Source organism: Equus caballus, chromosome 3 (assembly GCF_041296265.1).
Source record: "Equus caballus isolate H_3958 breed thoroughbred chromosome 3, TB-T2T, whole genome shotgun sequence".
NCBI classification, from domain to species: domain Eukaryota; kingdom Metazoa; phylum Chordata; class Mammalia; order Perissodactyla; family Equidae; genus Equus; species Equus caballus.
The window spans coordinates 67453040-67471117 of NC_091686.1; the positions used below are offsets into that span (position 1 = coordinate 67453040).

The window sequence follows — 18078 nt, forward strand, 5'->3', positions numbered from 1 at the left end:
TATTAAGTAACGAAATGTGTTATACATTGCATTGAAGGCCCTAATTCTTTATCTCCATTCCCCCTGTATTCAAACTCCTTAACATGTGACTTTGCAGTTCCTTTATTTAAGAGGTAGAGTCTACTATCTACCTTCCGATGCAGGTGGAGTCTATTTTCTACCTTCCCATCCGAGCCTGGCCACGGGAGCCAATCTGGCCAATAGAAAAAGGCAGAAATGACAGGGTGTCAGTTCAAAACCTAGCCTCAAGAGGACTTGCATGTTTCCACTTGCCCTTTGGCACTTCTGCAATTGCCATGGGAAGATCACATCTGGGTCTGTATGCTCGTCCTAGGATGACGACGACACACATGGAACAGCTACAGTGCATCACCCAAGCCCAGACTGGAGCACAGCCCTTAGCAGACTCGCAGATGCATAAGCAAGCCAGTTGACCTATAATATGTGAATGAGTCAGTCTGAGATCAACTGGGTCCAGCCTAGTGGGTCAATGGCCCAGGAAACCACAGACTTGTGAGTCAAATTAATATCTGTTGTTTTAAGCCACTGAGTTTTGGCATGGTTTGTTCCACAGCAATAGTATGAAGTAAAAATTATTTCTTACTATCAGTCATAAGTAAAATACTTGAAAGACACTGGTTAGAAATTGATGTATATTCTATCAATTACAATGTGCAGTGAATTTGTTTTCCAATGAATTCCTAAAATCTCCACATATGATAATATGAAAGATTTTTTATTACTCCTTCAAATCACTGTACATCAGAACTTCTCATTCATGATGCCAAATAAAAACTGTCTTCTTTTGGGGCTGGCCCCGTGGTCGAGTGGTTAAGTTCGTGTGCTCCGCTGCAGGCGGCCCAGTGTTTCGTTGGTTCGAATCCTGGGCGTGGACATGGCACTGCTCATCAAGCCATGCTGGGGCAGCGTCCCACATGCCACAACTAGAAGGACCCACAACAAAGAATATACAACTATGTACCAGGGGGCTTTGGGGAGAAAAAGGAAAAAAATAAAATCTTAAAAAAAAACCCCAAAACTTCTTTTTGTTTCTAGAAATTTAAATAACATAGAGAAATAACATTGAAAAGTATGCAGCAACAAAGAAATAACATAGAAAGTAGAAAAAAAGAAAAGAAAAGCCTACCCATACAGCCACTACTCAGATTTAACCAGTATAAACACTTGGGCATATTTACTTCAAGTCTTTTTTCTAAGTTTATGCTTAAAAACATTGCCCTTGAAAATAATAGAATCATAGGTATAGATAAAGCATCTCTCAACACTATTCTCATCCTCTTGCTAGACTGGTGCGTATTCTAATCTTCTAACATTTTTCTCATTCTTTTATCTACATTTGTGTGTTCACAAATATAAACTATATATAAAACATTGAAGAGTTTTTAAAACATGAGGATGGAATAAAAAGTACATACCAGATGTAAGTTACCGGAAATATTCTAGTTCTTGGGTTGGAGGGGTGAGTACATAGATATTAATGATTATATTATTCTATTGACCATATATTTTGCAAACTTGCTAAACATTTATAAATTCTGGTAGTTGTTTTGTAGATTCCACTGGATTTTCAGACAATCATGTCATCTAAAAATAAAGACAGTTTTACTTCTTCCTTCCCAACTGGATACATTTTATTACCTTCCTTCCCTGATTGCACTAGGTAGAACCACGATGTTAGATAGCAGTGGTAAGAGGGGACATCTTGGTCTTGTTCCTGATCTTAGCAGGTAAGCATTCATTCTTTTACCATAAAGTATGATGTTAGCCTTTAGATTTTTTTCTCTTCATTTGTTAATTTTTTTTCTAAAGATTGGCACCTGAGCTAACATCTGTTGCCAATCCTCTTTTTTTTCCTTCTCCCCACAGCCCTCTCACCCCCCAGTACATAGTTGTATATTCTGGTTGTAAGTGCCTCTGGGTGTGCTATGTGGGTTGCCGCCTCCGAGTGGCCTGAGGAGCGGTGCCACAGCCACACCCAGGATCCAAACTGGAGAAACCCTGGGCCTCCAAAGTGGAGTGTGTGAACTTAACCACTCGGCCTCAGGGCCAGCCCAGCTTTTAGGTTTTTATGGATGCTATCTATCAGGTTGAGGAAGGCCTCTTCTCAATCTGCTGAGAGTTTTTTGAGAAATGGATGATAGATTTTGTGATTTCTGAGACTACTGGGATTTTTTTTTTTATTTTGATTGTTTGGTTTTAGTTTGTTAAAACGGTTAATTAGATGGATTTTTTTTCTTTAGGAAGATTGGCCCTGAGCTAATATCTGTGACAATCTTCCTCTTTGTTTTTCTCCCCAAAACTCCAGAATATAATTGTATATCCTAGTTGTAAGTCCCTCCAGTTCTTCTATGTGGGATGCCACCACAGCATGGCTTGATGAGCAGTATGTAGGTCCATGTCCAGGATCTGAACTAGTGAACCCAGGGCCACTCTAGCAGGGCAGGCGAACCTAACCACTAAGGCACTAGGCCAGCCCATAGATGGATTGATTTTTGAATATGAGACCAATCTTCCATTCCTGAGGTAAACCTCATTTGCTCACAATGTGTTATCCTTTTAATATATTGTATTAAATTTGGATAAATTTTGTTCAGAATATTTGCATCTATAATGATGAGAGATATTGGTCTATAGTTTTCTCTTCTTGGAACATCTGCCTGTTTTTGGTATCAGAGTAACGCTGGCCAATTGGGAAGTGTTCTTCCCTTTTCCACTTTTTGGAAGAGTTGTTATACTATTGGTAATATTTCTTCCTTAAATATTAGGTACAGTTCACGAATGAAGCCATTTGGACATAGAGTTGTCTTTGTGGGAGGAACTTTAACTATAAATGTAATTTCCTTTGATAGATATAGGGCTGTTTTAGGTTCTAGATTTCTTCTTGAGTGAGCTTTGGCACTTTGTTTCTTTCAAAAAATTGGTCTATTTCATCTAAATTGTTAAATTTATTGGCATAAATTTTTCAGCGTATACCTTTATCATCCTTTTAATATCTGTAGAATCTGAAATTATATTAACTCTCTCATTCCTGATATTAGTAATTTATGTTTTCTCTCTTTTTTTTCCTAATCATTCTGGCTAGGGGGTGTGTCATTACATAGATCTTCTGTGTATTCTACCTAACGCACTGCAAATCTTGAGTTTTTCCAGTCTGGATAACAGAGAAAGGCACTCCTCCTGGCCCTGTGTGAGTGCTGGGCCCCGTTATCTCTAATCCTTTCAGGTGGCTCTTTCTCTGCCGTGGATAGTTTCCTTACATATAAGCACTGTGAGCACTCAAGGGTGACCCTCTACAGAGCTTGAGTTTTCTCTCTGTGCTGCCTCTCCTTTTCAGTATCATGTCCTGTGAACTCTAGCCATTGTGGTCTTCCCAGACTCTCAGCTCCTTCTCTCCAGCTCAGAGAGTCCACCATGCTTTGCCTGGGTCACCTCCATCCATGGCACAGTCTTAAAACTTTCTCAAGCCCATCAGCTGGGGCAATCAAAGGGCTTGCCTTCTTTCCTATGTCTCAGGGATCATTTTCCTCAGTTGCTGGATATCTAGTGAATGTAAATTTTTTCATATATCTTGTCTGTTTTTTTTTTTTGGTTGTTTCAGGCAAGAGGGTAAATCTAGCCTGTTACTACATCTTAATCAGAAGCAGAAGTCTCATGATTATATTATTATAAATGAATACATTTTTATAAAGAAAGTTCATATTTCCTATATATAACCTAGATTACTCCTTTAATTGCTATCCATTGCGTGTATGCACACCATTTTATTCATCTCTTCCTCTCTTGGTGAACACTTTAGCTGTTTTCAGTTGTTCACTCTTAAAAACAAACTGCAGTAAACATTTCTTTATATACGGGCCAGATTTCTCTTCAGACATCTAGAAAAAATGGGATCTCTAGGTCATATGACATGCATATCTTCAGATTTAATAGCATTTTCAAATTACCTCTGGAATGACTGTAATGAAGCACACCTTCCTCAGCAGGGTGGACAAGTGTGTGCCTCCCTATAGACTTGCCAACACTGAGATCATCAGACTTTTTATTCTTTGCCAATCTGATGTATGAGAAAAAGGTCTCATTTTGTTTGTTTGCATTTCCCTGATTATTAGTGACACTGAGAAATTTTTCATGTTTATTGGCCATTTAAACATTCTCTTCTATAAATCATCCTTTTTAAAACTAGGATTTTATATTTTTAATCATTTTTTTTAAATTTAGTTATATACACTGGATATTGATTCTTTATCATTTATAATGCAAATATTTTGTCCCTACACAATGCTTGTATTTTAACTTTAATGGGCATTTGTTCTATAGGTTTAAAAATTTTGATGTGTTGATTAGGTCAAGCTCTTTGCTGATTTTCACTTGTGTGTGTATCTGTGTGTTTGTGTGTATCTTTTCTAAGAAAGCTTTACTTGCTCTAAATTCATGAAGATGTCCTATTAAATTCTCCAATAATTGTTTCATTTTTTATTTTTGTTTTTTTATTTTATCCTCTTTATTCTACCCGGAATTAATTTTTAATTTAATTTTGTGAGGTGGGAATCTAGTTGGATTTTTTTTACAAAATGAGAAGTCAAATGTTCTAACACTCTTTATTGAATTGTTTGATTTTCCCTCAATGTTGAATGACACCACCCTATTGCATACATAAGTATGTGTGTATTTCTGGCTTTTTCAATTTTCTTCCATTGATGTATTTGACTTTCTTATGCCTATGACATAATGTTAATTACTGGAACTTTATAATATAACTTGAGATCTAATAAAATACTATTATTCATAGTAACTAATATTTGCTGAATGTCTATATTATGTCTATGTTCCAAAAGTCTTGCATATTTTATCCCTATTAAATAAAAACCATATGATGTACATATTATTATCATCCTCATTTTAGAAATGAGGGAAGTGAGGAAGAGAGAGGTTAAGTAATTTGTAACTTAAGTACAAGATCACACAGCTTGTAAGTGGGAAAGCTGAAAAGCAGAAGTAAAAGGATCTTCTTCATTTTTTTCTTCCACTCCTCTTAACTTTTATAAATAAAATGACTCTATATTTTATGATCCAAAACAGGACAATTTTGAAAATAACAGAGAGCACTAATAATAATAACAGGTAACATAATCCTGAATCCAAATAAATCATGACATATGGTCACATTATTTATAAGATAACCCTTCTGTGAAATGAACTTTTCCATTTCCTTGCAAAATCATGATACTTTGAGATCATATTGAATTTATAGATTAATTTAGGGATAATTAACATCCTTATATGAATAAACTCTCCCATGCAAATACATGAGTTATATCTCCATTTTTAAGACTTTTCTCTTTCATTATATTTTATAATTTTTTTCTACTTTATTATTACTCTGTTTAGTTTTATTCCTAGGAATTTTACAGTTTTGTTACTATTGTGAATAGAATATGTTTTCTGTTACATTTTTTCATTGAGGTATAATTGACATACAACATTATTTTAGTTTTGAGTGTACAACATAATAATTCGGTATTTGTATATATTGCAAAATGATCACCACAATAAGTCTAGTTAACATCCATCACCATAGATAGTTCCAGAACTTTTTTTATTGTGATGAGAACTTTTAGGATCTACTCTCTTAGCAACTTTCACATATGCAATACAGTATTAACTATAGTCGCCATGCTGCATGTTACATCCCCATAAATTATTTTACAAATGGAAGTTTGTACCTTTTGACTCTCTTCACCCATTTTGCCCACCTCCCCCCACCCCCTGTCTCTGGCAACCACCAATCTGTTCTCTGTATCTATGAGCTTGGTTCTTTTTTCTTTGTGTTTTTATATTCCACACATAAGTGAGATCATTTGGTATTTGTCCTTCTCTGTCTGATTTATTTCACTTAGCATAATGTCCTTAAGGTCCATCTATGTTGTTGCAAATGGTAAGATTTCCTTCTATTTTATGGCTGAATAATATTCCATTGTATATACATAGACCATATTTTCTTTATCCATTCATCAGTCAATGGACACTTAGGTTGTTTCCACATCTTGGCTATTGTAAATAATGCTGCAATGAACATGGAGGTGCATATATCTTTTTGAGTCAGTGTTTTCGTTTTCTTCATATAAGTACCCAGAAGTGAAATTGTTAGATTATATGGTAGTCCTATTTTTAATTTTTTTGAGGAAGCTCCATACTTTCTTCCATAGGGGTTGCACCAGTTTACATTCCCATCAACAGTGCACAAGGGTTCTCTTTTCTCCACATCCTTCCCAACACTTGTTATTTCTTGTCTTTTTGATAACAGCCATTCTAACAGGTGTGAGGTGATATCTCATTGTTGTTTCAATTTACATGTCCCTGATGATGAGTGATGTTGAGCATAGTTTCATGTACCTGTTGGCCATCTGTATGTCTTCTTTGCAAAAATGTCTTTTTGGATCTTCTGCCCATTTTTAAATAGGATTTTTTGGGTTTTTGCTATTGAGTTGGATGAGTTCTTTATATATTTGGGATATTAAACACGTATCAGATATATGATTTGCAAACATATTCTCCCACTCACTAGGTTGCCTTTTCATTTTGTTGATGGTTTCCCTTGTTCTGCAGAGGATTTTTAGTTTGATGTGGTCCCACTTGTTTATTTTTGCTTTTGTTGCCTTTGCTTTTGGTGTAATACAAAATATCCTCGCCAAGACCCATGCCAAAGAGCTTACCGCCTATGTTTTCTTCTAGGAGTTTTATGGTTTAAGGCCTTATATTCAAGTCTTTAATTAATTTTGAGTGAATTTTTGTGTATAGTTTCATTGTTTTGCATGTGGCTGTCCAGTTTTCCCAACACCATTTATTGAAGAGACTGTTCTTTCCTCATTGTATATTCTGTATATAATTTGTCATAAATTAATTGGCCATATACGTGTAGGTTTATTTCTGTATTCTCTATTTTGTTCCATTGATCTATGTGTCTATTTTTATGCCAATACTATACAGTTTTGATTACTATAGCTTTATAATACAGTTTGAAATCAGGGAGCATGATGCCTCCAGCTTTGTTCTTTTCTCAGGATTGCTTTGGCTATTTGGGGTGTTCTGTGGTTCCATACAAATTTTAGAATTGTTTGTTCTATTTCCATGAAAAATGCCATTGGAATTTTGATAATGATTGTGTAGAATCTGTAGAATTATTTGGATAGTATGGACATTTTAACAATATGAATTCTCCCAATCCATGAACGTGGAATATATTTCCATTTATTTGTGCCTTTTTCAATTTCTTTCATCAATGTCTTACAGTTTTCATTGTATAAGTCTTTCACTTCTTTAGTTAAATTTATTCCTAGGTATTTTATTCTTTATGATGCAATTTAAATAGGATTTCTATTACATTTTGTAATTGTATAATATTGATATCTATTGATGATACTTATATTTTGTTCCTATTGTATCCAGCCACCTTGCTGAACTTTCTCATTAGGTATGGTATTTTATTAGTTGATTATCTTGAGTTTTATAGGTAAACAACCATGTCTGCAAATAGACATCATCTTGTCTCTTCTTTCAAGTCTTTATCTTCTAAATTATTTCTCTCAACTCATTGAATTAGTCAGGAACACCAATACAATACTGAAAAATAGAAAAAATAGTTGTTTTCCTTGCTTCATTCTTAAATGAATGGGAATAATTCTAACATTTCACAATGGAGTATATATTTTTCTATTTATTTAAAATGATATCTTCCATTAGATTAAGAAAATTTCCATTTATTCCTAGCTTGGAATGAATTTTTTTGTTTGTTTGTTGTTGTTTTATTAAATCATGAATGGGTGTTGACAATTACTAATTATTTCTTCTGCCACTGTTTAGATATTAAGAGTGATGCTAATCTATTTCTTAAATTTTGAATTCTTGTCTTGTATTCTTTTAACACACTGTTGTTTTTAATTTACTAATATTGTACGTAAGAACAGACTGAAGGTTTTTCATTCCCCTGTCACCCGTCTTGTTTTGATATCATGATTATCCTAATCTTATAAACTGAACTGGGTGATGTTTCTTCTCCTCCTCCCTCCATACCTTCTTCTCTCCCTTTCTTCTATTCCCATAAATCTGTTTGTATAAGACAAAATTATTTATTATTTGAAGAGGTAACAGAATGATCTCAAAACCATTTAATACTTATGTTTTTTAATATGAAGAACTCTGTTATTTCAACTTATTTTATAGTTAGTAGCTTAATCAGATTTTCTAATTCTTGGGCCAATTTAGGTCATTTTTTTCCCCCTACATTTTAAATTGTTATCTAGGTTTTGAGATTCAATTTAGGTTTTAAAATTTAATGACATAAATTTGTTTATATAATTTTTTATTTAAAATATGCCACAGTCTCACAGCTATATGTAATTAAAAATTTTCTGGTGTTAGCTTTTTGCTGTCTTTCTCCTTTTTCCCCCTAATTTTGCTCCTACTTTACATACGTCCATGAAAATTTTCATGTATTCTAATAAGATTATAAATTTATCCTATTGAAAATATGAGCTCCATCAAAAGATTTATCCCATTAGTTGAGATATCTCGAAGTTCAATTATAGAATTCATAGGTAGATCTGTATACAGCTTTTGATATCTCACATTTAAGTTTTACTATTTATTCTTTAATTCATAAAGCTATATTTCAATAAACTAAGGTTTGTAATAAATGCAAATAAGTGCAACAAAACCCATAGAGTTTTGGTGTTTCATTCATTGAACACTTAGATTTGAAATTTCCAATCAATTTTGAATAAAATGCAAACAAAATTTAGATGATCCATTTATAAAATTTCAACTCCACTCTAGTACACTTTACTTGACTGACAAAAAAATTATTTAAAGGTTCAAAATTTACATAAGATTGAGGATGAGCAGAAAAGAAACACAAACATATGTATGCATATATAAAAAACTGTAAATTTTGACAACTACTGCTTCTGCTTCAATTAGTAGAATATTTCATCTCCTTTGGAAAAACATCCTAAATTATGTGTGTACCACAATTAATACCAAGTCATTCACATCCATAGGATTTTTTTTCTTAGCAGCTTTATTGATATATAATTCACCCATTTAAAAATGTAGAATTCAATGGTTTCAGGATTTTCAGAGTTGTGCCTTCATCACCACAATCAATTTTTTGTGTTTGTGTGAATAAGATTGGCCCTGAGCTAACATCTGTTGCTAATCTTCCTCTTTTTTTGCTTGAGGAAGATTGTCACTGAGCTAACATCTGTGCCAATATTCCTCCATTTTGTATGTGGGACACTGCCACAGCATGGCTTGATGAGCAGTGCATAGATCCATGCCTATGAACCCCAGGCCACCAAAGTGGAACACACAAACCCAACCACTATGTCACTGGGCCAGCCCCCACATCAATGTTTGACCATTTTCATCAACCTCAAAAGAAACCTCTTACCCACGAGCAGTCACTCCCCATTCCTCTCTTATCCTACTCCCAGTCAATCACTAATCTATTTTCTACCTCTGAATTTGCCTATTTGGGCATTTCATATAAATGAGATCATATTATATATGGTCTTTTGTGGCTACTTTTACTTAGCATAATTTTTCAAGATTCATTCATGTTGTAGCATGAAGGTGGTTTAGTACTTTTATCCTTTCTATTGTCAAATATAGTATTCCTTTATATGGTTATGCCACATTTTAATTATCCTTTCATCAGTTCATGGTCATTTGGGTTGTTTATACTTTTGGGTTATTATGAATAATGATGCTATAAACACTTGTGCACTAGCTTTGGTGTCTCTTGAGTATATACTTGGGAGTGGAATTTCTGAGGTATATGGCAACTCCATGTTTAATATTTTGAACAACTGCCAAATAATTTTCTGAAGAAGCTGCACCATTTTATATTTCCATCAGCAAAGTATGAAAGTTCCAATTTTTCCACATCCTTGTCAACACTTGATATTATCTGCCATTTTGATTATAGCCATCCTAGCAGGTGTGAAGGGCTATCTCATTTGTTTTGGTTTGAGTTTCTGTAACAGTTAATGATGGTGAGCATCTTTTCATGTGCTGTTATTGACTATTTGTATAACTTCTTGGATAAATCTCTGTTCAAAATAATTTTCCCACATCTGAAATAGGTTATTTGCCTTTTCATTGTTGAGTTGTAAGTGTTCTTTGTATATTCTGGATACAAATCCCTTATCAGATATTTGATTTGCAAATATTTTCTCACTTTCTTTGGGTTGTCTTTTTACTTTCTTGATGGTGTCCTTTGAAGCACAAAGTTTTTAAAAATTTTTTTATGAAGTTCAACTTAGCTATTTTTTTAATTGTTCCTGATTATGCTTTTGGTGTCATAATTAAGAAGGCTTTGCTTAACCCAAGATCATGAAGATTTACTGCTATATTTTCTTCAATGAATTTTTTAACTTTAGCTCTTATATTTGGTTTATGACCCATCTTGAGTTAAATTCTGTATATGGTATAAGGAAGCAGTCCAACTTCATTACTTTGCATATGTGGATATCCAGTTGTTCCTGAACTATCAGTTGAAAAAGACTTAATATCATTAAGATAGCAACACTCCTCAAATGGTCTACAGATTCAGTGAAGTTCCTGTCAAAATCCTAGCAGACTTTTTGCAGAAATTGACAATCTAATCCTAAAAATCATATGGAAATTCATGAACATGGGATCAATGAATACAAGATGTCTTTCTTTTTATTTAGGTCAGGTTTTCTTCAATTTTTTTGAAAAATGTTTTGTTATTTTCAGAGTGGAAGTTTCTCACTTCTTTTTGTTAAATTTATTCCTATTTTACTTTTTTGGAATTGTTTTCTTAATTTTATTTTCAGATTGTTAATGCTAATGAATATAAATACAATTGATTTTTATATGTTGACCTTGTATCCTGAAACATTGTTAAACTCATTTTTTAGTTCTAATAATTTTCAGTGGATTCTTTAAGATTTTATATATACAAGATCACGTCATCTGCAAATAGAGATGGTTTTACTTCTTCCTTTCCAATCTGAATGCCTTTTGTTACTTTTTCTTGCCCTGGCTAGAACCTTCAGTATAATATTGCATAAAAGTGGTGAAAATAAACACTCTTATCTTGTTCTTGATCTTAGGGGAAAACATTCAGTTTTTCATGAATAAGTATGATTTTAGCCATGGGCTTTTCAAATATGCCTATTATTGAATTGGGAAAGTTCTCTCTGTTCCTAGTTTGTTGCTGTTTTATCTTGGAAAAATGTTGCATTTTGTTGAATGCTTCTTTTATATCTAATGAGATGATCATCATGTAGCTTTTGATGATCAGTATTCTGTTGATGTGGTAAATTACATTAATTGATTTTGTATGTCACAGCAACCCTATAGTCCCAGTATAAATCCCAAATGCTCATGGTATATTATCCTTTTTAATTATAGTTAAATTCAGCTTGCTAGTATTTATTGAGGATTTTTGGATCTATATTTATAAGGAATATTGGTCTGTAATTTCTTTTTTCTTGCGATGTCTTTGTTTTGGTATCAGAGTAATATTAGCCTCATAGAATGAGTAGAGAAAGGTCCCCATCTCTTATATTTTTGGAAAAGTTTCTGAGGAAGTAGCATTAATTTGTCTCTAAATATTTGGTAGAATTCACTAGTGAAGTCATTTCAGTCTGGGCTTTTCTTTGTGAGAAGTTTTTAAACTACTTATTCAATCTCTTTACTTGTTAAAAGTCTACTCAGATTTTCTATTTCTTCTTGTGTCAGTTTTGGTAGTTTATATCTTTCCAGGAATTTATCCATTATAGTTTTTCATAGTATTCCCTTATAATTCTTTTTATTTCTGTAAGATTGGTAATCATATGCTTTCATTCCTGATTTTACTAATCTGATGTTTCCTTTTTTTTCTCTTTGCCAGTCTAGGTAAAGTATTGTTAATTTTTTGATCTTTTCAAAAAACCAATTTTTGGTGTTGTTTATAATTTCTATTGTTTTTCTATTCTCCATTTCTTTCATGTAGCTGTAATCTTGATTATTTCCTTCCTTCTGCTTCCTTTGAGTGTAGCTAGCTCTTTTGTTTCTAGTGTTTCAAGTTGGAAGATTAGGTTATTGATTTGATGACTTTCATTTTTTTATTTAAAGATTTTATTTTTCCTTTTTCTGTCAAAGCCCCCCAGTACGTAGTTGTGTATTTTTAGTTGTGGGTCCTTCTAGTTGTAGCATGTGGGATGCTGCCTCAGCATGGCCTGATGAGCGGTGCCATGTCTGCACCCAGGATTCGAACCAGCGAAACACTAGGCCGCCAAAGCGGAGTGCATGAACTTAACCACTTGGCCATGGGGCCAGCCCCCTCATATTTTTCTAAATACAGATATTTATAGCTATAAATTTCTAAGCACTGCCCTACCTGCATTCCATAAGTTTTGTTATGTTTTCATTTTCATTCAGTTTAAAGTATTTCCTAGTTTCCCTTGTGATTTCTTTTGTGACTCATTAGTCATTTAGGAATGTGTAGCTTAACTTCCACACATGTGAATTTCCCAAGTTTCTTTCTGTTATTGCTTTCTAATTTCATTCCATTGTGGTTGGAAAACATACTGTGTATAATCTCAATCCTTTAAAATTTCTTGAGCCTTGTTCTATGGCCTAGCATACAGTTTATCCTAGAGAATTTTCCATGTGTGCTTAAGAAGAATGTGTATTCTGTTGTTGTGTGGAATGTTCTAGAGATAACTGTTAAGTCTAGTTAGTTTGTAGTGTTGTTCAAGTTTTCTGTTTTCTTGTTAATCTTCTGCCTAGTTTTTCTATCCATTATTGAAAGTGGGGTATTGATTTCTCCAACTATTATTGTTAAATTTTATATTTCTCACTACAATTCCATCTGTTTTTGCTTCATGCATTTTCAGGTTCTGTTTTTAGGTATACAAATGTTTACAATTGCTGTATCTTCTAGATGAGTTGATACTTTTATCATTATAAAATGTCCCTCTTTATCTCTAGTAACTACTTTTTTTTACTTTAAAGTCTATTTTGTCTATTAGCATATCCATTCTTAGTTTCTAATGGTTGCTATTTTCTTGATGTATTTTTTGCATCTTTTTATTTTTTCATCTGAAGTGCACCTCCTATAGACACCATACAGTTCAATCTTGCTTTTTACCAGTCTGATAATCTCTGCCTTTTTATTGGATTGCTTAATCCATTCATATGTAGTGTTATATTGATAGGGTTGGGGATATGTCTGTCATTTTACATTTTTTTACATATGCTTCACATATTTTTTCTTCTTCTGTTTCTCCTTTACTGTTTTCTTTAATTAAGGGAATATTTTCTAGTGTAACATTTTAATTTCTGTAATTTTTTTCACTTTATTTTTGATTTGTTTTCTTAGTGGTTGCGCTAGAGTTTACAGTATATATATTAACTTATCAGCACTGACTGAGATTTATGTTAATTTAGTTCCAATGAGATATAGAAATGTTAATCCTATATAGCTCTATTCCTTCCTCCTATTTTTAATTTTACTATTATTATATATATTACATCTTATTATATCCTTATATGTTACAAACCCAACAATATATTGTCATAAATATTATTTTATATAACTTTATGTCTTTTAGAATATATGAGAGGTTAAATTCAAGCAAGTATTATATGTCTTTTCTGTTTCTATTTATTTGTTCCTGTGGATTCAACTTATCATCTGATGTCATCTGCTTATAGCTTTGCTCCCATCTGCTTCATTTGTATGCTATTATCAAATATGTTACATTTGAATATGTTATAGGTCATCAATGCAATTATGTACATATTTTTGTATGTATTTGCTTTTTAAATAAGAGAAGAAGGAAGAAACATAAATTACACTGTCTTTTATAATTATCTCCATAATTACTTTTACTGGAGCTCTTTGTTTTTTGTGTGTGCACATTTGAATTACTGTCTAGGGTACCTGCTTTCAACTTAAAGAGCTTCTATGGGGCCAGCCCCATGCCCAAGTGGTTAAGTTCACATGCTCCACTTCAGTGGCCCAGGGTTCACTGGTTCAGATCCTGGGTGCAGATCTACACACCACTTATCAGGCCATGCTGTGGCAGCACCCCACATAGAAGAACTAAAATGACTTACAACTAGGATATACAACTATGTGCTGGGGCTTTGGGGGGAAGAAAATAAAGAGGTTCCTTTAGTATTTCTTGTAAGGCAGGTTTGCTAGCAATGAATTCTCTTATTTTTTGTTTATCTAGAAATGTCTTTTTTACCTTCATTTTTAAGAGAGAGTTTTACTGAACACGAGATTGTTTGACAGTTTTTTCTTTCAGCATTTTAAATATGTCATCTCATTGTCTTCTGGCCTCCACTGTTTTTGATGATAAATAAGCTGTTAATGTTATTGGGATTCCCTTAAACGTGATGAGCTATTTCCCTCCTGCTGTTTTCAAGGTTTTCTCTTTGCTTCTCAACATTTTGGTTTTTTTAAAGATTTTATTTTTCCTTTTTCTCCCCAAAGCCCCCCAGTACATAGTTGCATATTTTCAGTTGTGGGTCCTTCTAGTTGTGGTATGTGGGATGCCACCTCAGCATGGCTTGATGAGCAGTGCCATGTCTGTGCCCAGGATCTGAATTGGAGAAACCCTGGGCCGCTGAAGTTGAGTACCCGAACTTAACCACTCAGCCACGGGCTGGCCCTGCTTCTCAACATTTTAAATATGATATGGTTAGGGGTGGATCTCTTTGGGTTTATCCTAGTTGGAGCTTGTTGAACTCCTTGCATGTGTACATTAATGTTTTTCATCAAATTTAGGAAGTTTTCAGCCATTATTTCTCCAAATACTTTTTCTGCTCATTTCTCTCTCTCCTCCAATTTTGGTAATCTATTACACATATGTTGATATGCTTAATAGTTTCTCACATTTCTGGTGTACTTAATGGTTTCCCATATTTCTCTGAGGTTCTATTCATTTTTCTTCATTCTTTTTACTCTCTATTCTTCAGATGGCACAATCTCCATTGATCTGTTTTCAAGTTCACCAATTCTTGCTGATAACAGCTCAAATCCATTGAGCCTCTCTAATAAGTTTTTAAATTTACTAATTTTACTTCTCAACTTCAGAATTTCCATTTGGTTTTTTTTTAATAATTGCTACCTTTTTATTGATATTCTCTATTTAATAAGACATTGTCATCATGCTTTCCTTTACTTCTGTAAGCATGCTCTACTTTATTTCTTTGAATGTATTGATAATAGCTGTTTTGGAGTCTGCTAAATTTTAGGTCTGGGCCTTCTCAAAGGCATTTTATTTTTCCTGATTTTTTTTCTCCCTGTGTACAGAGAGGTCTCATATTTTACTGTTTGGCAGTTCTTAATTTTTTTTTGTTGAAAACTGGATATTTTAGATAACATATTATAGCAACTCTGGATACTGATCCACCCTAATGGGACTTGTTGTTGTTAATTTGGTTAGTGACTTGGCTATATTATTTCAGTGAAATCTATTTCACCTATAGTGTGCAGCCTCTGATGTCATGACTCAGAGCACAGCCTTGGGCATACACACAGCTACCATGGGATGACAATGGTTTTAGCAGATCTCTCTTTAACTACATCTTTCTCTGATGTTTCTGGTAAGCTTTTAGCTCGTCTTCCTCTATTGGTATCACATTCAGCTTTTACGCTCCTCTAATTGTCAATTAATTGCTCTACTATTTCAACAATAAATTAGGGAATAAATTGCTCTACTGTCTGATTCAATTAGATTCAAGCTTCTTTATAGAGGTAGACTTTGAGGTCAGTCTTTTGCTCCAAAACCAGGAGGTATTTTCTTAGGTTTATCTTTCCCTGTTTCTCTCTGTTAAACATATAGCTGATCTGTGATTTAGCTTATTGTTCTCATGACTACTAGCCTCCTCTTAATTGTCCACCACCAAAATCTCCATTGATTCTGACAGTGCCTTTAGGCTTGAACTTCCCTGCACTCTCTCCAAATAGTCATTTTCCTTAGAAAGAGCTATGGAACTCTCTGTTTTTGCAGTCTGCCTGTCCCCCTATACAAAAACTTTAAGCCACTTTTTCAGACTTGAGGGTGGGGACAGTGGTTCCCTACCAACAGAATAACACTTTTGCTTTATAAGCTGGTATTGGGGGCCAGGAGTGGTGGTAGTCCCTGGCCTTCACAGTTTGCTTCTTCTGGCAGGAAGCCTATACCCTACAAGTATGCTGGAATGAGGGTAAATGAGACCCAGTATTCTTGAACTGCAACACCTGGGGTAGAGCCTCTGCCCTATGAATGGGGGCTGGGTGGAAGAAGGGAGTCCCAGACTGCTCAGCTGCTCTTGTTTGGAATAAAGCTTCTGCAACAACAAGCAGAGGGAGACAAGAAATTCTGGCAGCCTACCTTTCCTGGGAAGATACTAGATTGGGATCTAAGAACAGGGAGCCCTGTGTTCCTTGGATACACCTGCCCAAAATAGAACTTCCGTTATGCCAAGCTGGAGGAGGGGCGGGAACCAGTGGGTCATGGCTCAAATGCCACCGACTTGTACTTTTCTTAGAGAGATTTAGTAGATTTTCTTGAATGAATGTTTCTCCATTTGCTGTATGCCCTTTACAAATTTTCAGAGATTTAAAATGATTTTTTAAAAAATATTTTTCACCAATGATGGTTTTTTCACTGGGGAAAGTGTCCATGAAGACTCTCTCGCCACCATTCCAATAGTGTCTCCCTGCCCAAAGGTTTCTTAATAAGGATACTGTTCTGCACTCATATTTATGTTCATATTATCACCACAAAAGCTAATTATTTCATCTTTAATGATGAACTTTTAAACCAAATTTACTATAATATTCATAATAATGTTAGATGTTTCATATTTTATAGAATACAATTCTAAAACTTTACATTGATTCTATGAATTAGATGAAAAATCAAACCATTATTATAAGTAAGTGAGTTTCTCTGAAGTGTCTGATGATATTTTTGAGCACTCTATTAAAATCAGCAGGAGCTCTGCATGCTGTCCAAAGGAATGTGTCTTTGGTTCAAGAAAGAAGAGGGAAAGAAAGATGGGTTATCTCTGTCTTTCAAATTTAACTCTCTCTGTAGACTGACTTCACAGCTTCAGACTTTTGTCAACCTTATTTGCTCCCCCACTGCTCTTTTCTTTTAGAGGAATATCCTTTTTCTAGTCTATAGAGACCTTTCATTCTTGTTTCCTAGAACAAGTATGTTAATTAATTTTAAAAATATTTTACTCTAATGTTTGAGTTTGGAGTAGATAGGATGGGGTACATTTCAGCATGTGCTCAATTCATCATTATTGACCAGAAGTTCATACAAATAATTTCTTCACATAAAGTGTTCTATATTATCAACAATATAATATATACAGCATATATGACGTATAATGTATATCACAGAATATGTGTAAATATCATTTCCATATACATATGTAGAGAGAGAAAAATCCTACCTAATGGAGTCATAGGTTTTAATGTCCATGAAAACTGCTCTTGAAGGTACCATGTTGGAGAACAACCTACTGTGTCTCAGGAAATCCAACACGGCCAATCAGTTTCTCTGGTTGATACCAGAGCTGGTAGCTGGCTCAGGGTTAGGGGCTATGCTGAATGAAAAATAAATCATATCTTTTATCTCTAGACTCACACACAATGCATCATGATACTTGAATTCTAAGAGACACGTAGGAACTGAGACTGTCTGAAAGTTGAGCATATTCATATTCATATTTATATCATGTTCATTCTCAGGCATAATGTAATTAAGTGGAATGTCAAACATAGCCTGCATTATTTAAAATATTATTTCTCATTCTTGTTTTTCACCTTTACTGTTGCTTTAAAAATTTATTTAGGTTAAGTGCAAGTACTATGCCACTCACCAACCATATCTTTTAATATATTAACGATCTCTGATGCATTTCAAAGGAACTATTTGAGTATTTACTATGGAATGGCAATGGGCCATGGTTTCAACCATTAGGGCAGATAGCATGAATTGTGGTAATTGAGCAGCTTAAGAATTTAGGCACTAC

The 18078-nt window shown here is 34.0% G+C and overlaps 1 protein-coding gene across 17 annotated transcripts in view; it reads right to left on the reverse strand.

The window, feature by feature from the left end:
- MTHFD2L (methylenetetrahydrofolate dehydrogenase (NADP+ dependent) 2 like) overlaps positions 1-18078 on the reverse strand; it is a 143078-nt gene that overhangs the window by 40766 nt on the left and 84234 nt on the right. Inside the window, exon 7 of one of the 17 annotated variants that reach the window (XM_070262348.1) lies at positions 5834-7641. The exons of 15 other annotated variants lie outside the window; for them this stretch is intronic. In XM_070262348.1, coding sequence (XP_070118449.1) covers positions 7622-7641 — 20 coding nt within the window. In that variant the 3' untranslated portion in view covers positions 5834-7621. Of the gene's footprint in view, positions 1-5833; positions 7642-18078 lie in introns of those variants that run through there. One more of the 17 variants, XM_070262353.1, reaches the window with a different exon arrangement.